The sequence below is a fragment of the Taudactylus pleione genome, unplaced genomic scaffold, assembly GCF_031769625.1.
Source record: "Taudactylus pleione unplaced genomic scaffold, aTauple2 ptg000004l, whole genome shotgun sequence".
NCBI classification, from domain to species: Eukaryota; Metazoa; Chordata; class Amphibia; order Anura; family Myobatrachidae; genus Taudactylus; species Taudactylus pleione.
This window is the reverse complement of record NW_028284407.1, coordinates 5953330-5975451: the sequence shown is the minus strand read 5'-3', so window position 1 is coordinate 5975451 and position 22122 is coordinate 5953330. Positions and strand designations below refer to the sequence as shown.

At 43.3% G+C, this 22122-nt stretch overlaps 1 protein-coding gene across 2 annotated transcripts in view; it reads left to right on the top strand.

The window, feature by feature from the left end:
• The window catches only part of SP3 (Sp3 transcription factor), a 57409-nt gene that overhangs the window by 3379 nt on the left and 31908 nt on the right, over positions 1–22122 (top strand). Inside the window, exons 3-4 of one of the 2 annotated variants that reach the window (XM_088472117.1) lie at positions 16604–16666; positions 17884–19216. In XM_088472117.1, coding sequence (XP_088328243.1) covers positions 16604–16666; positions 17884–19216 — 1396 coding nt within the window. The remainder of the gene's footprint in view (positions 1–16603; positions 16667–17883; positions 19217–22122) is intronic. The other variant, XM_088472195.1, reaches the window with a different exon arrangement.

The window sequence follows — 22122 nt, the reverse complement described above, 5'->3', positions numbered from 1 at the left end:
TGAGTATACATCAAGAATCGATGCATTACAACAGTGGAGTGATTTTTAACTGAGGCACACTACACAAAATGTAAAATTTCCAAGGCGCACTATCCAGCGATGTGGCGTGCGTGACCAATGAAAAAACATATATTGGCTCCAACATAAAAAAAATACACACACATTGGCCTCCACAGTAATAAAACACACTACATTGGCCTCCACAGGAATAAAACGCACTACATTGGCCTCCACAGGAATAAAACGCACTACATTGGCCTCCACAGGAATAAAACGCACTACATTGGCCTCCACAGGAATAAAACGCACTACATTGGCCTCCACAGGAATAAAACGCACTACATTGGCCTCCACAGGAATAAAACGCACTACATTGGCCTCCACAGGAATAAAACGCACTACATTGGCCTCCACAGGAATAAAACAAACTACAGTACAAGTAGTGTGCTGCGGCACAGTGGTTGAAAAACGCTGAAACAGTGGTATGCAGAAGAGCATCTCGGTCACAGTATGTCGAACCTTTGCAGTAGATGGGTTTACTGCAGCAGAAGACCAGCCCAGGTTTAACACCTGTTAGATTAGAACAGGAAACAGGCTACAGTGGGCACAGGCTCACCAATACTGGACATTGGAAGATCGGATTTGTTAACTCAAGCAATATTTTCCAAATTTCAGCTGCAACATGTAAACGGTAGTGTAAGAATATGGCTTAGTCAACATGAATCCATGGTTCATTCTGGTGGTGATGTAGTGGTGTGAGGAATGTTTTCTTGGCACATTAGGCCTCTTAATACCAATAAAGCACAGGTTCTCAAACTCAGTCCTCAGGACCCCAAACAGTTCATGCTTTCCAGGTCTCCTCACAGAATCACAAGTTTGAATAATCAGTTCCACCTGTGAATCTTTTAAAATGTTTCAGTGAGTAATGAATACACCTGTGCACCTGCTGGGTGACTTGAAAAACGTGACCTGTGTGGGGTCCTGAGAACTGAGTTTGAGAACCACTGCAATAGAGCATTGTTTGTGTCCTAGCCTACCTGATTATTGTTACTGACTGTGCATCCCTCTATGGCCACAGTTGCCTGATATTAATCCAATAGCGCACCTTAGGGATGTGGTGCAACGGGGTTTGCAGCGTGAATGTGTCGCTCACAAATCTGTAAGAACTGCGTGATGCTATTGGGTCATCGTTGATCAGAATTTCTCTGAAATATTTCCAGCAGCTTCTTGAATCCGTGCCATAAAGGGGGGAATACAATTGAAGGCGATGTTGAATAGCGCCGGGAATGAGTGACCAGAGCTATTCAATTGTCTGCATCGCGCCCGGCACTTAAGTTTGGAGATGCATTTTACCGCCTAATGCCAGTGGTTTCATCACAATAAATGGCATTCTCCGTCTTAAGGGCTAGGTGCGATGCTTTTAAAGCATGCGGTAAGTTTGTTTCACCTCAGGAGAGTGCAAGCAGAAATCCTCAAGTCGGGGTTTACAGCGCGTCCAATTGCATAGCTCTGGGCACTCTTTCCCGGCGCTATTCAACATTGCATTCAATTGAATTCCCATGGCCACTGTGTGTTCATATAAATGTATGAGCAATCTAGAAATATATGTATATAGTAAGGAGGGTTACAAGCTTCAAAACCAAGCAAATTGTGGCTTAGGTTTGAAACTTAGTTTGTGAAGCCATTTCGCAAATTCAGAGCTGTATCGTGCCTTGTAGTATGTGGCATTTTTTGTACATTGTACGCACTCTGCATTTGGTACTGTTAATGTAAGCCCCTGATCTTATAAAGTCATATAGAGAAGAATAGATTAGATTTCCTGTTATTAGATGTGCCCAAGCGCTGCACTGAGGGCCTGATTCAGAGCCGCTCGCTCTGAATCAGGGCCGGGCTTTTTTTTTTTCTTGAGCGGCCTCTTGGCCGCTCGCATAGCTGTGGTTGACCACCCACCGCTATAGCGAGCGGCCATGATGATGGTCAAGACGAGCCCCTTGTGGTAAGGTCTCGTGGCCGCAAGCCCCAGAGAGATTTCGGCTCTAACAGAGCCGGAATCTCTCCACTAACATCACTCGTGATGTCAGTGGGGCCGCCCCAAACAGCAGGTGTTCTCATGGGAACTCCTCCATTTGGGCAGCCACCCCCCTGGCCCGCCCACCAAAGGGGGCGAGCTGTCACTCAACATCGACAGCTCGCCCCCTTTGGTGCGAGACCCGGAGCGACGGATTGCCCGTCGATAGCCGGGTCTCGCGCATGCGCACAACGGAGCCGGTTCCGTCGTGCGCATGCGCTGTGGGCCACCATCGACCTGGTTGTGAGTGCTCAGCGCTTGCTGAATCAGGCCCTGAATGCTATGCTTGAACTGGTTGGTCGCATTTTGTGCATTTACACAGAATAATTGGGTTTTTGCATCTCTTAATGGACACAATCATTTAAAAAACAAACTTGCAGCTATCCAAAATAAGAGACCATATATTCTACTCCTAAATGCTGTGTCCCATTTGAACCGAAAACAGTGACAGATTAACTTTCTTTAAGTAGGTATCTCTATACACATAGTTTTAAGGTTTACATGTGGGTTAGGATGAAATGTAACGGGCAGCGTCATTGAAGTGCACTTCCCTCATATCCTATTTTATTACCTTTTTTAAGGATATGTTTTTACTAACTGTTAATTATAAATATCCCTGGATTGAACAGAAGTTACTTGGTATGTACCCAACTCACTGCACCATGTTGTGTTACCTTTATTTAGCCGAGAGAGGCACCTTGGACTCAAAGTGGAGCGATGATCAAGATGGTCTGTATTAAACGTTTGGAGCCCACAAATGTTTTCAGAACATTTCTTAAGTCCCCCATACATGGTGCGATATAACCGTGCGAGACGACAGGGGATCCGTCGTCCGACATATCGGGCGGTCTGCACACAGTGTGATCGGGTGGCCGACTGCTGATATGCCGACTCCCCCTGTCTCGCCTGCATAGCAATGAATGGGATCGCACATCGCATCCCCTGATCCTATGGTCCTGCAGAGAGATAAGGGGGTGCCATGCACGACCCCGCGGAGTGTGCTCGACCCAATATTGGGGCCATACACTGTGCGATATAGCAGGCAAATTGCACCAATCAGTCGGATTGCCTGCTATAATTGCCCCGTGTGTGGGGCCTTTAGTTTTCAGTGTAGACTTGATACTAAAGCTTGCAGGATAACCATTTTAGCGGTTCATGAAACATGTTCACGTATACAGAAACTGAGCTAGTTCCTGGCTCCAGGCAGTTTAAGGATCTAGTACTCCTTCTGTAGATATTTATTGTTCCAGGATTTATGTGGTACAGTGCTAGTTCCTCACTCACTGGTGGTTGCAGGCATGGATGTGTACAGATGCGTAATCTTTGATTATGCAAGTTTGTGTAGATTAAGGTATTTTGAGGTAACTTCTTTACAGATACCGATACTGTAAAGCAGACCCCAATTTGGGCTTCTAGAATGTTTTTGGGGTCCCCTTATTACTACCTATGCAATAGATTCAATTAGAAACGGCCTTATTTATTTTTGGCTCCAGAACATTATGCTCCTGGGTTCACACTTGGTCAGGCTTTTGGGCTCACAGGTTTTTCTCGTGCCCATAGCTTCCATCTAATCAGATGTGAGCTATTCAGTTGTTTGTGCGACCAGCCTCATGATGGCCGTCTCCTTGTTCCCAAAATACACGGGATTGGCTGCATAAAGTATAGCAGGCTGTGCCATAAGCAAAGTATTATAGTTTCTTAAAAGGTGTCAAATGACTGCGGTTTACAGTTTTTAAAAAAAAATTTTATTAACAGTAAAAAATTGATAGTAAAGTGGTTTTCTTCATATCAAAGCCTCTAGAATATGATGTTGGTATGGAGAAATGCCTGTATTGTGATTTTTTTTTTTTCTTTCTTTTTTTTAATTGTTGTAAGCAAGCAATTTTCAAAAATATTGGGAGAAACAATTGTGATTCCCCCGTGATCGTGCTGAGCAATAAAAATTGTGGCTGCCAGGGACCCCTCACTTTCAAAAATAGGGGTCCAACTCCACAGTTTCTTGGTTCCATCACATATTAGGGGGGGGGGGGGGATGGCAGTAGTTCGGACAGTGCTGGGGGCAGGTAGTAGTTGGTGTAGAGGGGATTTAGGGCATGCAGCAGTTGAAGTAGAGCTGGAGATCATAGGCAGAGAGAGGTTGGGGTAGAGCTGGGGATAGAGGGGAGTAAGGGCAGGCAGTACTGGGGGTAGAGAGGGGTAAAGTGTAGGCAACAGCTGGCACAGTACTGGGGAGCAATGAGGGGGTTAGGGGTAGGCTGTACTGGGGGTAGGGAGGGGGCAAAGGTAGATGGCAGCTGAGACAGTACTGCAGGCAAGGAGAGGGTTAGGGGCAAGCAGTAGTGGGGTAGGTAGGGACAAAGGTAGATAGCAGCTGGTGGAGTACTGGGGGGGCAAGGAGTGGATTTGGGCAGTCAGTAATGGGGTTTAAAGAGGAGGCAAAGGTAGATAGCAGTTTGGGCAGTAGTGGGGGGCAAGGAGGTCGTTTGATGCAGGCAGCACTGGTGGTAGGGAGGGGGTAAGGGTCGATAGCTGGGGCTGTACTGTGGGTAGGGATGAGGTTAGTGTCAGGTCAGGCAGTGCTTGGGGGGTAGGGAGGGCGTAACTGTAGATAGAAGGGGCACCTTAAAGTAGCAGTAAGCCCCCCACCAGCGCTACTGCTTTGCTAAATGGTGGTACCCCCTTCTAGCAGCCCGCTCCTCTTCACTGTTAGCAGCAGCATCCGTCATAGCACCACTACACCAACCCATTCCCCCACCCACTTAAACTTACCTGAATTATCCACCAGGTCAGTGCAGCCACACGCGCGGACAGTGTCTTCTCCTCACAGCTCCTCGTGTAGCCGGGTGCCTGGCCCACTTTCACAATATGCTGCCCGTGTCCTTGAAGTGCCGGGGACCGTCCTAATGCTGGGTGCCACCTTTTGTGCCTTCCTCACTCCGGGTGCCGCCGTGGTGTGCCTGGAGCTGTCTGGGTCTCTGTGGTGCAAGTAGCCATTCTCGCGCCTGTGCTGCCGGGAACCACTTGTGTGTCTGTGGTGCCAGGGGACACAGCATCCAGGTGGCAAGGCGCTAAAGGTCTGGCTCCACCTCCACTTTGATGTCTCCCTGTCCCGGCCAGGGAGGACTATACAATCATTGATTCAGAAGCAACAAGTTGGTCAGCGAAGCACGTCCCCGGCGACCCACCCAGGCGACCCACCCATTTTCCAAAACTGAGTTCCCCAATCCTCATATTCGGGTAAATTAAGCGCTATAGCGCGTATTTGCGGTCACTGTTCCCAATACATGTCCTACTGTACATAATTCAACTTTTTGCGTTTGTTACAGAAAATCACCTGGAAAATGACATGTCCTTTATTGGCCAAATACCTCTAAGTGCATGATTATTCATTGGGAGGGGTGTACCAAGGGTTCTGACATATTTACTAATAAAAAATAATTTGATTCCCTACTTTTCATCTACTCAGCTGCTGCACACTAAAATCCGCTTTAAATTCAGTTACCACCCGCGACTAGGGGATTTCTGCTCGCTCTCTCCTGAGATGTGAGCACAAATCCGACTTAACTAGTGCCTCGGGGCAGCATCATGTTTGGTAACAGTATTTACTGGCACTTAAGTTAGAAAATGCAGTTTAGCGCGACTAAGTCCCGGGCATTAGTCGTAGTATACTGCATCTCCCGACTTGAGTGCAGGGTGTGATGTGCAGGCAATTGAGCTGTGTTGCCGCGCTGGGAATTGAATTGCTCCCGTAGAGACCAGTGTTTAACTTAATGCAGATTTCTAATTGAATAGGATAACAGAACTTGCAGATAATTGAATTTGGGCCTATGGGGTCAAAGGAAAAGTAGATATGTTTTATTAAGGTTTGAAGTGGTTCTAGGGCAGGAGTAATAGAATGGCATCCCCCTTTAACTAGGCAGTACATAATGAAATAGTTGGGATAGTCTTTCTCTCGTAGTCCTTCAAAGCAGCAAACGTCAGTGCTAAGACAATCTCAGCACTGTGCAATGAGTTACAAGTTTACATTCTGGTCCCTTGTAGCTTGGAGAATAGGGCAAACTGTATCTGCATGGGGGTTGTATATGAAACTAGTTCAAACTACATAATGCTCCATGCCCTATAGAGAGTGGTAGGGTTTGAAATTGTTGTACAAACTGCAGCTTACGGAGCTTGGTTCCACAAATTCATCATGGCTTGAAAAGAAACCTAGTTGAAATACCAATATTTTGCTTAGATTATTTAGTTTAGTGTTTGGGAAAAATAAAGGATGATCTTTTAGAATATCTTTAATGAGTGCTGCCTCCCGAGTGTACATGTTCATCCTGGAAACGATGAGCTGCGTGTGATCCAGGTGCTAAAGTTACCTGCAGAATGTTAATTGGTGAGAAATACTTGTGAATATTGTCATCTGGGTGGATATGTGAAGCTGGCTGTTTCTGCTTTTAAAGCATTTGAAGAGAGGATGGGGTTTGAGAAGTGAAACAGTGACCAGCTGATAATGCTAAGTAAATGTTAATGATGTATGAAACACATCTGTGATCATTTCTTAAGATAGGTATACACTGATATGTGCTGCAATCCTATAAACGCTCCAATCCGACAAAGGCAGTACACCCTGAGTAATTTCTTAAGGTGGCCATACATCAGAGACCGGATTTTGCAATGCAATGGGAAGTGTCTGCGTTTCCGGGTGGAAACGCCGACCTCCCACCATCAATGTTCTGCAATCTGTCGCTGGATCGCAGACATTTTCCATGTTAAATGTTGGCGATTTGACTATGATCGTCAAATCGGGAAAATCCAACATGTTGGATTTCTGCTATGCCGGGTTGCCGCATTGCGGGATCGCGGCATTACATCGCTGATGGATGGGCCCCATTACTCTGTGTGTACTTTTCCTTTGATCTCGGATCGGCTGTGCAGCTCATAAGATGCAACCTCCCGATCCAACAGTTTGCAAAAGCGTTTGAAGCCATTTAACGGCTATTGTTCCTGCATACGCATTATACAATTATCGGGCCGATCATAAGATTATCGACTGGTTGGCCCAATAATTGTGTTGTGTGTACCTAGCTTAAGTCTGATTCTATAGTGTGAAAACTGTTTTTGGCAGCTTTTTTGCATTTGTAGGCAGTTGACTGACAATCTTCAAAAAAGAAAAGTTTGCATGATTTACACTATAGGGTAGTAGAGACTAAACTCTGTCCTGGGGATCCCCGCAGTTCATGTTTTCTAGTCACTGGGGTCCATGATGAGTGAGTTTGGTCACCACTGCTATTAGAGATAAGACTTTTAGATATATCTAGAACACGAGGAGTAATAAGGCCTTTGTGCAACCTTTTTGAAAGAGCCCTGATCTTTAAAGCTGTACTGCTGCTTACACATTGCGCTTTACTAACCTTGTCCCTCTTCTAGCTGAAGCCTTTTGGGCTGCCCCTGGCTGAATAGTGTGTTGAGGAGGGGTGTGAGCGGGAGGGCCAGTCACAAGCTGCAATGATTATATTGTGGTTTGTAAGGTCTTTATTGGGAGGAGTGGGTAAAATGTAACCTGCAGGTTGTAGTGCAGCTTTAAAATAATATCCTCCATACATAGTTATAATGCAGCTTTATGAACAGGCCTTCTCCAAACAGTGAATAAAGCTGGGTACACACTAAATTATTTTTTTGAACGATTTGCCAGATTCTGACTGATCAGAATGACAAATCCTCAAAATTGTCTGGTATTTACCCACTATGTCGTCCATTGTGCGCTCCCGCTGGGTCCTCAGCTACATCGTCAGGTTGGCCCTACATGCTGCGCAATCTGACAATGCGAATGATGACCCGTGGCAGGGGCCGACATATCGTGCAGTCGGGCACCAGGTTGTCTAATGTGTACTAGCCACCTGATATGTTGGGGGGGTCGTCTGTCGCATTGCTGGGTACACACATCGTTTACTCAGCTTAAGAGTTTAGAAATCCCTGGAAATGTGTTCACAGATCTAAAAAACAAAACAAAAATCTCAGCTGCTATGTGTTAGGGTATGCTGGGTCTTGTAGTTTCACAACATCGGGAGAGACAAAAGTTGTACAGACCTAACATCTGTATTCATTATAGCCCAACACAGCAGTCAGGGCCTGATAAGGAAGCACCAGACAGCTGTGAGGTGATTAGGTGCCTTAAGGGTTCAGTATTTTCACCAGTGTATTCACCTCTGCACAGACCAATAAAAAAAAAAAAAGAGATCTAGTGTATGCTGATTTTCTTTTACAATAGTGTGTCTGCTGCTAACTACATATATAGATCTCTATACCATGTATCCACAGCTTGACTTCAGAGATATTACCATCAATTCAATTGTAAATTAATTGGTTTCTTTATTAATATCTAAAACGGGTGGGGAACCTTTTTTCTGGCCAGGGCCATTTTGATATATATAACATTATTCACGGGCCAGGTGCAGGCCACGCGCCTCCATGTGATGTCACCCGGGGGCGGGGCCACAGTTGCTGGTGATTACAGCAATGTAAGGGCAGCGGTGTGACCGTCTGAAGCGTCCTTAGGATGCTGCAGGCGCTACTACTGCATAGATTCTGGCTGCAGGGTGCCATTCTAGGCACCCTACTAGCCAGATGAGGCTAGCAGAAAAAAGCTCAGAGGGCCAGACCAAATAATTCCGCGGGCCTTATACAGCCCTCGGGCCTGAGGTTCCCCATCCCTGATCTAAAAAAAAAAGCATAGATAGCATAGTACAGTACAGGCAAATGAAGATAGTAATGCATACATGCCAAGGGTCCACTAACATTTTCAGTCCTACAAAATCGGCATATAGGATCAGAGTAGCCGTTAGTCACCATTGGAGTTGTGTTAAAAGCAACTTGGAACTTGTTAGTAAATGTCTGTTCACTTTGTCAGACAGGTGGCTGAAACAGTACAGGGTCAAATTCAAATAGATGTGAAGATATTGTGCGGAATTCAATTGTTTCAACCCCCCTTCACGCCTGACTGAGCTATTCAATTGTTGCTCTTATCGGGCGTGGTCAGTTGCCGGCACTGGCATTTCAGCACGCACCCGTGCGAAAAGTGACCCGTTTGGGTGCCCAAACGGCACTTTTCACGATCGCGCCCAGCACATTGGTCCGGTGTAACAGTTTCACATGGCTAAACCTGAGCTCTTTGGGCGCGATCAACGCGAAGATCGACATCAATTGAATAGCACCCCATGATCTCCCGTCACTTTAGACGCGATATCTGGCGTGCTATAACAATTGAATACCGCCCATTGAAAAAAAAAAAAAGATATTTTTGTTCAGCTAAAAGTAAGGTGACAACTTCAAATTAATTTCCAAGATAAAATGTACTTGAAAGGTGCTAACACATTACAACTATACCTGTAAAACCATAAATAAAACACACAATGGGCGGAATTCAATTGTTTTCGCGGCCCGCATCTCCCTTCTAAAGTGACAGGAGATCGCGGGCCGCTATTCAATTGTGCCAGCTTTTCACGCTAATCGCACCCAAAGTGATCGGGTTTAGCCGCGTAAATCGGCTAACCCCGACCAAAGTGCTGGGCGCGATCACGAAAAGTGGTGTTTGGGCGCCCAAACATGTCACTTTTCGCACATTTCAGCTCTCATCCCCCAGGGGCTGCGAGCTGAAATGTAGTGCTTGGCAGCTGATCGCGCCTGACAGGAGCAAGAATAGAATAGCTCCGTCGGGCGCGATAGGGGATGAAAATAATTGAATTCCGCCCAATATATGTGTAATATACAATTGTTAAATATACACAGTCAAGTCACATTATGACCACCAGCTAATAGCCAGTGTAACTGCTGTGTGCAGCACGGACATGAGCTAGATGGACTGGGAGTGACTCAATAAGGTGCTGGTAGGTTGGCACAGGTATCTGGAGCCATGCTGCTACAGTGCATCCTACAGCTGCTGGAGGGTGCGTGGTGGAGTATTCCTAGAGCGAATGCAACGATCAAGGTGGTCCCACAGATGCTCAATTAGGTTAAGTCCAGGGAATTAGGGGCCAGGGAAGTACTTGGAAGTCCTGGTCCTGCTCGTCCAATCACTGTCGGACATTTCTAGCCGTTTGACATGTCACATGGTCTTGCTGGAAGATCCCATCCACCTCAGGGAAGTCAATCAGCATGTTTGGGTGCTCTGCAAGGATGGATTCATAACCAAATCAGTTGTGGGTGCCTACCACATGTATGAGTGGGCCCAGAGAATGCCATGAAAACATTCTCCAGACCATAACTCTGCCACAACCAGCTTGTGTTCTTCCAGCAATGGTTTCAAGGTGTTTGTTCTCCGATGTTTCTCGCTTGACACACCAACATCCATCCGTTCGATGAAGCAAAAAACGTGACTCATCGGAGAAGGCAAGAGGTCCAATTCCGATACAGGCATGAAAATTGAAGTCTTTTCCGCCGATGCACCTTCGTTAGCATAGATGCAGTGACCATCCATTCGCTTCAGAGCCCCATGCACAGCAGGGTTCGCTGAACTGTCGTTTTAGACACACGCCTGGCTGCCCCCAGGTTCATTTTGACAGTGATCTGCTCCACTGTACCGTTTCAGTCGGCCCTCGCGCACCTTCGTAGCCGACGTTCACCTCTTACATCAATGGCACGTGGTTCTCCACAGTTTCCACTTCGGTTATTCGCAATGGTGCCATTTGTCCAGTCACTATACACCAGCAGCACGCGAACAGTTCACAAACTGCGCTGTTTCAGAAATACTGCTACCCTTGGCCCGAAAGCCAATTATCATCCCTTTTTGCAACTCTGACAAATCGCCGCTTTTACCCATGACCGCAATGAGTGATATGTGTGCAGACGGCCTATCGCACACCTTATATACCCACCAAGCCAGCGCATGGCATGTGACTTCTTGGTCTACGCGCTGCCAACATCAAATGTAGGAGGTGGTCATAATAATGTGACTCGACTGTTTATAATACAAATTAACTTTCCTGAAAGCCTTAAATTCTTTTGTATGCAGTTAAATGACAATCGTGGTAATATGAAATAAACCATTTGTGTAATACGGTTTGTGAAATTATATAGCATGAAGTTCAGTTGATAGAATTAGATTATGATCTTTAGATTTTTCCAGTGGGTAATGCCCCTTTGAATTTCCTGATTACTTGAGACAGGAAATCAATATGCAGTGCATGGCTAACTGTATGCTTAGGTAATGGATCATCCTCAACCAGAAATCCTTTAGAGCTCTTGCATGGATATAAAATGGTCAAGCAGAGCTCCAATAACCAATGCATTTTGAGTCCTACATGGACTGTCTTGAAATTAATGGCGGAATTCAATTGTTTCAACCCCCCTTCGCATCCAACGGAGCTATTCAGTTGTTGCTCCTGCCAGGCGCGATCAGCTGCTGGCACCAGCATTTCTGCTTGCGTCCCCCGGGTGCGAAGATTGGCAGATATTAAATAGTACACCACGATCTCCCGTAATTTTAGATGCAAGACCGAACGTGCTATAACAATTTAATATCACCCAAACCGTGTTTGTTATCAGACATGTTTGCCATTTGGACTTTTCAAAAGAAAACTTGTACCCAGCACCGCAGTACTTTAGGTGCCAAGAAGGGTTGATCAGTAGCATCCCTACCTATATTTTCACTAATTCTCTCTCTTATTTTTTTTTTAGAGAGCTGTTCTGGTATGGTTCTGATCTGTTAATTGTTTTTTATTGTGTTATACAGTATAGTATAGCCTGTTATTAAATTCTAGTTTTATCCATAACGATATGCACTATTGTTTGACCATTTTATATCTATGTAACTGCATGAGCTCTTAAGGATTTCTGGTTGGAGGACAATCCATTACCCAAACAAGCAGACACACACACACCTCGCTTTGATTTCCCTTATCAAGTAAACAAAAAAGCATTACACACCGCAAAAATCAAAAGGGCATAATTTTATCCTATCAAAAGTACTTTTTGCTATGTAATTTTACAAACGGTGGGGGCGATTCAATTCAGCGTGATGTTGAATAGCACTGGGAATAAGTTCCCAGACCTATTTAATTGGCTGCGCTAGAGGAAATCCGACTAAACTAGTGCTGCGATGCTGTTAGTGCACAAGCTAAGCCCGAAAACGGCATCGGGCTTAAGTTGGAGAATGCTGGTTACTGCCACTATTACCCAGCTTAAGGCGCGGTAACATGGATTTCCCGATTTAAGTGAGGGGTGCGATGGGGGACAATTTAATAGCTCGGGAACTCATTCCCGGTGCTATTCAAATCACACCAAGTTATATCCCCTCCATAATTACACAATTGTTTGAATGTCTTATTTCATATCACCATGATTTTTGGTGCTCAGCATACAAAAGAATCCCTAAGAAATTTAAGGGAAGTCATTATTATTATTTTTTAGTTGTTCAATATTAAACATCAATTTTACATGTTTATTTGTTTTCACATGCATAGAGCGGTATCCAATTAGCCCTGATTGTCGAAAAACAGGGATTTTTCGCTGATAATCCCCGATTTTCAACGGTTTTCTTTCCACCCTATTCTATTATTTCAGGCGAAATAATAGGATAGTTCTACCGAAAACACATAGGTGCCTCGATAAGCTTGCGGACCCATGTGTTTTCGCCTTTTTACAGGTGGAAAACGGCAATTAACGTGGGTTCTTTTTCAGGACACATCAGCTCCCGAAAAAACCCTCCCCGATAAGTGCCTGCGACAGGCCGACTTTGGAGCTATTTGGATAGCCCCGGGCGAGGTAATTAGCCATGGTAATTTACTGCGGCTAATTGGATACCCCCCTTAGGTTATACTTAAAAGTAGAGATGTGCGGTTTCGGTTTTACTCTGATATGTTTGGATCTCAAAAACTGCATTTTATTGGCTATCGGCTATCAACGTGCTTTGGATAGCCAATAAAATAAATCCGAACTAATTCGAACTTGCGATAATTTTGTCGAAAAGAACAGAGTAAAACCGAACCCGCACATCTCTACTTAAAAGGCACTAACATCGCAACTATTTGGCTGTTTTGTCTATTGTTTGGTTCAAGTGTGGAACCATATTATAATCTGGCTGCTGTACACTAGTGGTGCATACACACGGTCTGATATGTCAGATGAACGATTTTACAAACAATTTGAACGATTTCAGCCTGTATTAAAATTAATGAATGAAATCGACCAAATATGACTGCAAGCACATCAGATGTCCGATATCATTATCTGACAAACGGGAACGCGCATCGTTCATCCTTGCAGGCACACGTCAGATTTTCTTTCAGATAGGAGCGATTTTTTAAATCTTTATCGTTCAAATCTGAAAGAAAATCTGACTGTGTGTATGCACCGTTTTAGAAGCACCAATATGTTGTTTCTCTACTGACTGGTGTCTCAGCTATATAGACACTGTTCCTTTATGGTTCTGGAGCCATCTCTGAAGAATTTTAGATTTTTTTTTTTTTTTTTTTTTCTGGAACAATGATGTTTTCCTTACTTTTTGTACCTGGAGCAGTGATTTATTTATTTTTCTCTGAGTTATTTTCTTAATTGTTAATGGAACTAGCAGACATTATTTCATACACAAGACTACTCTTAAACATAGAACATTTACTGGTTCAATATAGAAAATGTATTACTCCTGTATATACAGAACCCTATTTAATTCAGATATTAGAAATATGTCACTGCTTTACCATGTGCAGGATGTCTGTAAATTGATTTGAAAACAAATTTTAAGTTTGTACTGGACGGTTAGACCTCTTCATGTGATTGCCTAGGATGTGTCATAAGAAGAGGGGGGGGTCTGAACGTGTAGATAATATATCTCACCTGGCCCGCTCACCTGCCTTTTTCTTTTGCATCCACATAGACTAAACGTTTTTTGTTTTTGTTTTTTTCCCTGTGAAGTTTCTACATGTATAGTTTTTTTTTTAATATATTTATTAATTTCTCTTCCCCCTCCCCCCCATCCCAAAAAAAAAGAAACATTATAAACCTATAACTGTAAAGAATGCAGAAATCTTTGGGACTATTGTGTGTTCTATTGGAGAGTGAAATTCAATTGTTTGAGTACCCTCCTGTTTGTACGCTCTAACCAGGACTTTACATTTGGGCACGACAATCGTGATAAGTAAAGGGCGCCTGCGGCCTTTTGGACTGTCTCACACTTGGCACACAGTCACTGCGGAGGAACTTTCCGAACTCCCTCTAAAAGTGTTCAAGATCACTAACAAAATATATATTGCATTTTACATTGCAGTGGACATGCCTTTTTAGTGATTTGTGCACTCGAACTAATGTGTGTTCTGTTCCTTTTTTTAAAATAGCTATAGGTTTTAATTCCAATGCTCACATTACATTACATTTTAATTAGATTAAGTTATTTTTTAATGGTATTTACATTTTTACCGTCTTGGTATTCTGCCTCTAATACAGTATTAAGTCTGAAATCTAGGAACCAATATGAGAAAATTATATTGGCTTCCAACTTGTGCTCAAAACTGCTTTCCATATAAAGCATTTGAGCAATTTGCGTTCATCACATTAAAATGGCTGCTAAGTGGAAATCTGGGTGGGAGGTCCAGTCAGATTCCCATCTATACCCAAAGATCCAGGACAGCGGTCTACGTGGAGCATCCCCCCCTGGAGCTCAATCTGTTCATTTTTTTTTTTTTTTAATTGACTTTTAGATAGTTACTTACAGACTGAAATTATTTTTTTAAATCTGTTTATTAAAGGTTCTCAGAAATTTACACACAAAGATTCCTGAACAGAAGAAATTGTAGGTGGTGATATAACAAAGGATAACTTATGCTGGGCATACACAGCCAGATAAAATGTCTGTCAGACCGACAGACATTTTATCTGGCCGGCTGCCAGCCGCAGATGTCGCCGGCATACACTGTGAGAGAAATCTCAGTGTATAGCCCGACATCCGCGCTCCGCCCCCAGGGGAGGAGACATTTCCCTATTCCTTCCGTAGGAAGGAACACAGGAACTGTCTGTCTGTCGGCCGAGCTGGGCATACACTGCCCAGTGCGGCCGACAGTTACAGAGTAAATATCGCATCGGACGGGCATGCTGGACAATCCTGCATGCCCGACCGAGCAATATTTAACCCTCGGTCGCCCGCACACTTGCTACAATTATCGGGGCGATCCGCCGATATCAGGCGGATCGCCCCGATAATTGTAGCGTGTATGGCCAGCATAAGTGGCTTTATTTATTTATTTTTCTTTTCAATGTGATAAATGATTCCAAGCCAGAGAATGGTGATGGCTTAGAGTAGGCACATTATGAGGCATTTATTTATGTTTTCTTTATTAATGTTGTGGGGTTTTTTTTATGTTTGTTTTTTTTTTAATCCCAAACCTGTGATGCTGTATCATGAGTTTGTTGCTCTCTTTATGGCTATATGCAGATTGTGAGCAATAAGGTTATGGGCCATATCCTATTAGACTCGAAAAACGTTACGGCTTTGCAGATGGAAACTTTTCGCACTATTCGCCCGAATGTCACTTTTCGCATGTATGCGCAACTCCCACTCATCTGGCAATCCTATTGCAAAAGACGCAAGTACACATTCACTCAATAACTCTTGCAGGGATGACAGGCGAAAGTTACTGTAGAAAACGGGGAAATCAGCCTGTACCCCCCAAAAAAGTAAACTAATATAGGCTAACATTATTAATGTTAGTGGCCATAATCAAAGGCTTTGGAGCTCTTAAGTTGTCAAATGGCTGTTCTATGAATTTTTCTCTTAACAGTGAAAAAAGATAGAAAGCAATAATTTTTTGGGGGGCAAAATAAATGCTGTGGTTAAATTCTGGGTACTTTAAAATGGGTCAATGTATGTTTTCAAGTTATAGTGTACTTTTATTAAATGTTCAAAATACACCTGTCACTTGCACCTGCAGTGTTCAAAACACCTGGCACATCCATGAACACCCCCTCCCCCCCTTATACCTGTCCCACTACTTTAAACCCATTTTCCAGCAATTTTTACTTTTTCACCCCCCAAAAATAACATTATTGGCCCAATTAAGCTAATTTAAAAATATATTTTTGCCTAATTAGTCAGGGAGGTGTCCAGGGGGTTCTAGATCAAGTCCCAACATTTTTACATTAAAATAGGGGTTTTGCGCAACTTTTCAAGTGCTTGAAGTGGGACATGATAGCTATGTAGAATTCGCACATGCGTAAACCGCGGCTAATAGGATTGCCTGATAAGTATTTTTTCGATCGATAAGCCGCTTTTTGGCAAAAAAAAATGGTCTATCACGGATAATAGGATATGGACCCATATCTCGACATGACCAGAGGTTACAATGATGCCTATATTATAAATGACTAATGATTACAGCACATACTGTGGTTGTTTTTTTTTGTTTTGTTTTTTTTATTTGCTATTTAAGAGAAACTATCATTTTTATCCCTGTGTTGGTTTAAATCTTAGTGTAAGATAAATCGGATAGGCAAGTTTCCTACAGTTCTCATTATTATTATGTAAAATGTCAGAAGCTTATATAATGCTTTCTTCACTGTTAGATCGGCCTCAGAAAATATGAAAACCTTGTCAGAGCCAACAACATCACACAGCAGTTTGTTTGGGTGAGGATAAGTGCAGCGTTGCTACTACTTTGGTTTTTGGAAAAGCTTTCTTCTCTGCCTCTAATCTGCCATTACGGCTTTTCTTATCTTTGCATATATAACTACAATTCTATACACATGTAATAGATATGCTGGTGACTTCTTGTCAGATTCCAACATTTGAAACTGTTTCAGCTTTTGATTCTATTTGAAGTATCAATGCGTGTGTAAACATTCTGCTTATTCAATTATGTAGCATATTATTTTGGCTTAAAAAATGCATTTGAATTAATTTGATTTATTTGTGTTCCCTGTTCATTAGAAATGTAATGTTTATACCACTAGATGTTGTGCAGGGTCATTTAAGCTGGTTTGGTGACACTAGTTGTCCACCATATAGTATCCAAAAATGAGATTTTTAGCTTCTCTTCTGTGGAAAGAAATTTTTCTTGGCAGGCATCCATAGAGGGAATTCAGTTACTGGCTATGTGCCACCATGCTCATATCCGTACATATCAGCCAATTACGGGAAAACTGTCACTGGATGCAATGTTGCCATTCCAGAACAGCGTCCATCCCGCGAAATTGACTCCTACCCCCCCCATAGTGTGTTTAATAATTTGTGGATTGTAACTAAGACAACTAGATGGGCCAGAATCACAAACATTTAGTCCTTATACATTTTTTTTTTTTTGTATTAAGATCCATTTTACCTCAATTTGTTTACCATACCTTAGTGGTGGCAGATAGTTGAAGGTTCTCTAAAGTCACGTTACTCTAATTCAGCTTGATTTGTTCCTCCTCTCACTAGTTATGGAGTAGAGCAACAGACGCTAGTGCTTGTACTAGTACACATCTTGAAGCTTGTAGTTGTGTAGCATCTAGAAAAGTTTATCTACTCTTTCCTCAAGTACTTATAACAGTGTTTTGAGGCTTTTGGATTATGGACAGATGGATTGCTCAAACTGCCTGGTCTAGTAACTATTCCATATTCTCCCATACCACCTGCTTCAGGGATGGTTTAGGCCAGAGTTCCAAAAAAATATTCTACGATAGTTATGGACAACTAATGACCCTGAAAAAGTTAATATGCAGTGGAATAGCCAATAATGTACACTCCTTGTAAGAATAACTAATCCCTTTTTAAATGTAATACTTTAGCTATTGATGCAAATATTTATCTGATTGCAGATTAACATGGTCTTGCATTGATTTTGTTCCTTACTGTTCTCCTACAGGCTGAAGATTTACAATCAGTGCAGTTAACAGGCGGTCCAAATAGATGGGAAGTGTTGACTCCAGCTCAGGCTGCGCTAAAGGATGAGGCTGGAAACATAGTCCAGCTTCCCAGTGGTGCTACAGTAACATCAAGTGGACAGTATGTTCTGCCCATTCAGACTCTTCAAAATCAGCATCTGTTCTCTGTAGCACAAGGATCAGACACTGCTAATGGTACCCTGTCTAATGTACAGTATCAAGTTATACCGCAGCTTCAAACATCTGATGGTCAGCAGGTCCAACTCGGCTTTGCCACATCTGATAATGGTGGGTTAGACCAAGAATCTGGTCAAATTCAAATTATTCCTGGAAACCATTCTGGTAGCCTTTTGTCATCAAGTCCAAATATATTAACACAAGCTGGTCAACTGCAGCAGATTCAAGGAGTTACAATTGGTGGCTCATCATACGGTGGCCAAACCCAGGTCGTTGCTAATGTCCCACTTGGCCTTCCTGGCAACATCACATTTGTTCCCATAAACAGTGTTGACCTAGATTCATTGGGTCTTTCTGGTAGCTCTGAAGCAATGACGGGCATTACTGCAGACGGACACTTGATAAGTGCGGGGCAAGCCATAGACAGTTCTGATACTTCTGAAAGGACTGCAGAGCATGTTTCTCCTGATGCTGGTGATACAAACTCGGATACAGATTTGTTTGTGCCAACCTCGGCTTCATCTCAGCTTCCTGTTACTATAGATAGTACAGGAATGCTTCAACAGGGTGCAAACAATTTGTCTGACAGTCCATCTGGGCATGTGCAAACATCTGATCTTCAGGGAAACTACATCCAGACTTCAATTTCTGACGAGTCACACAATATTCAGGTGTCCGCGTCACAACCAATGGTACAGCAGATCCAGCTTCAAGATAGCCAGCAGACAACCAGTCAAGCCCAACTTGTGCAAAGCATTGCTCAGCAGGCGATTCAAGCTGTTCAGGCTGGAGGTCAAGGCATATCATCACAAGCATTGCAAAACCTTCAGTTGCAGCTCAATCCAGGAACGTTCTTAATTCAAGCCCAAACGGTGACTCCTTCTGGCCAGATTGCCTGGCAAACATTTCAAGTTCAAGGTGTTCAGAACTTGCAAAACTTGCAGATTCAGAATTCGTCTCCTCAACAAATAACATTGACACCTGTGCAGACGCTGACACTTGGCCAAGTTTCCGGAGGGGGTACTCCAGTTAGTTTAAGTAGTGGTCAGTTGCCAAACCTTCAGACTGTTACAGTAAACTCAGTTGATGCTGCAGGCATCCATCTGCAACACGGAGATCACTCTGACAGCCCAACAGGTATGTTTTGTTTAGTTTTTCTCCATCCTATTAGATTCTTCTGATGTTAGAAAGAGTTATGCAATCACTTCAGCAACACAACACTTTATAACTGGCTCCCAACACAGGCTTTTGGGGACAGTGGCATGACACTGTGTGCTACTTTATTGCAGTAGTCAGCGGCCTTCCTGTAATGGGAACCCAGTGATGTCCAGTGCAGCTCTGGTTGGAAGAGGTATATATTTTACAGTTCCTCTCTAAAAATGGCCCAGGAGCCTGATCAAGGATAGGTGTTGCATTTTCTAGTCTCCGTGGAGACTAGGGGGTAAATTTACTAAAGTGAGAGTTTTTAGAAGTGAGTTTTAGAGATGTTGCCCATAGCAACCAATCAGATTCTAGCTATTATCTTCTAGATTAAGGTGTTAGTTAAATGGTAAGTAAAATCTGATTGGTTGCAGCATCTCTTCTAAACTCACTTCTAAATACTCTCACTTTAGTAAATTTAACTCTAGGAGTCGTCTCCAAGGTGACTAATAAAAACTGCACTCCCTGGACCTGGTCATGTTTTAAGCCAATTGACCTTTATACAGAAGCATGGCACAGAATTAGATGAGTTTTTTTTTTTTTTTATAGCTTACCGTCTTATCTATATACTGGCTCTATATTATGCAGCACTGTATAAAGAGTGTTTGTAATTACGTTTTACCATATAAACGGACAATAGAGTCCATTTTGTCAGCAGCCAATTTACTTACTAGAATGGTGTTTGACTGTTTTTGGACTGTGGTAAGATCCTAGAGGATCACACAAGCTGCACGCAGATAAGGCACTGGTTGGATCATGTCCCCAGCACTGTGAGCAGCTTATGGACTCATTATCACACAGAAATCACTTCTCTGTTGGTGCCTCTTAAAATTTGCTAAAACATTAGATTTTTCCATTTGATACATATAAATATATATCCACTGATAACCCCTACGCTAGGGGTGGGCAATTAGCGGCCCCCCCTGCTGTTGATCTACACATCCCAGCATGCCCTGGCACTGCTACAGTGTTGCTACAGTGTTGCAAGGCATGCTGGGATGTGTAGTTCAGCAACAGCTGGAGGGCTGCTTATTGCCCACCCCTGCCCTATACTATAACTTCTAATATATACAGTTATGTCTTTGGTGTACTTTTGTTTATTTATATTCCTAATCCACACTGAACATTTTAGTGTTGTTGTGAATAGTAAAGTCACACATGTAGTTTACAGTAATAAGATTTATGAATGCTTCTGAATTTGAAAACCATATTTAATGCACCTAAAATTAATCTGAATTTTCCCTGTTATAATAATCACATATGGAATATACCAATATCCCAACGGACGTTTTAGTTCTGTGAATAGTAAAGTCACATGTAGTGGTGAGAGGGGGGTTAGGGTTAGGTGCCACTGCGGGGAGGTTAGGCACCCCCACGGGAGGTTTAAAGTGCGTGAAGGGGAGGTTAGGTTTAGATGCCCCCGGGGGGACTTAGGGGTAGGCGCCACCAAGGGAGGGTTAGCAGGAGGGGGGGGACAGGGGAGGGTTAGGATACCTACCACCTGGCATCAGGATCTCCTCCTGTCTGGCTTCCACTGTCGGGATTTGAACCGGCAGGTTTAGCCGCCGGTATTTCAAACCATTCAATTACATATAGATGTGCATGATTGCTGCATGTACATTGTACTCCGGTTGTTGTCCATTTCCAATCCATGATTGCTTATCTATATTTGGGAAGATCCGCTTTAAGTAAAAAAACAAATGGAATGGTAGTAATCTGTAAGACAGCAGTCATCATCTGGACTGATTTAGTTTTTAGCGCCCGTGCTGGATGCAGACTGAACAGTTAAATTTTTGCTCCATTCGGGCGCGATTAGCCACCTGCGCCAGCATTTCTGCTCTGCCCCCTCCTGAGGAGGCAAGCAGAAATGTGCGAAACGTCCATGGTTTGGCTAAACCCGTCTAAAGTCCGGGTTAGGGTTTCCCAACCTGCCTTATTCGTCAATAAACCCCATCTATTTGCGCACGACAAGCACAATAATTAATGGGTGCCTGTGAACAATTGAATTGCTACATTGGGTGCCCATTAATTATCACAGCGCCCAAAACAATTGAATTGACCCTTGGTTCCTCCGTGCCCAGGAAATTCAGACTGATCTGCTATAATAGGAGACTCTGGGGTGACCTCTTGTTTCTCACTATTTGATCTGCAGTGCATACTGCATTGTCTCTTTTGTTGTCCAGACCATGCTGGCCATTGGGACCCACACCGAGGAGGCTGGTGCAAGGTCCAAGAGGGTGAAGAACGTTTAGGGCTTCATGCCTCCGCCCACTAACCCCAGGAAGATGATCACCCCAGCCAACGCACTCTCCACCATATCACAAACTAGCTTTCAGGACGCATATGGAACACAATAGTCCTGGTAAACAAACGAGGGGCTGTTAAGAAGGAAACTCTTATTTGTAGAGTGCATAATGCAAAACACACTCAATTTGAGATAACGAGTCCCCCTCTGGCATTTTCGAGTAAAAGATGATCACTGACATCGGTATCTATATTTTATACAATATGTAATTCCACACATTCAGGCCGGGTCACTGGAACCATAGGTACAGACAGGAACATGTGCACTTTAAGAAAAATCGAAACTCACTGAAATCTGAAAGCTTTCCCTCTATATCTACTATGTCTTTGGATACCTGTTTATACTATAGGAGTAGGACACTTTTTATTATAGTGCTGCCAATGGTAGTGCTAGTTTACCAGTTTATTTCTTTATTGTTCGGTCCATCCCATCTTCCTTCCACCCCTCCCTCAATACTTTGAGGTACTGAACTAGTTTCGGTGGAGAGGCTTGTTAAGGGTTTGCTCTTCCTTTGAGAGGATTTTAGATTCAACTTCTT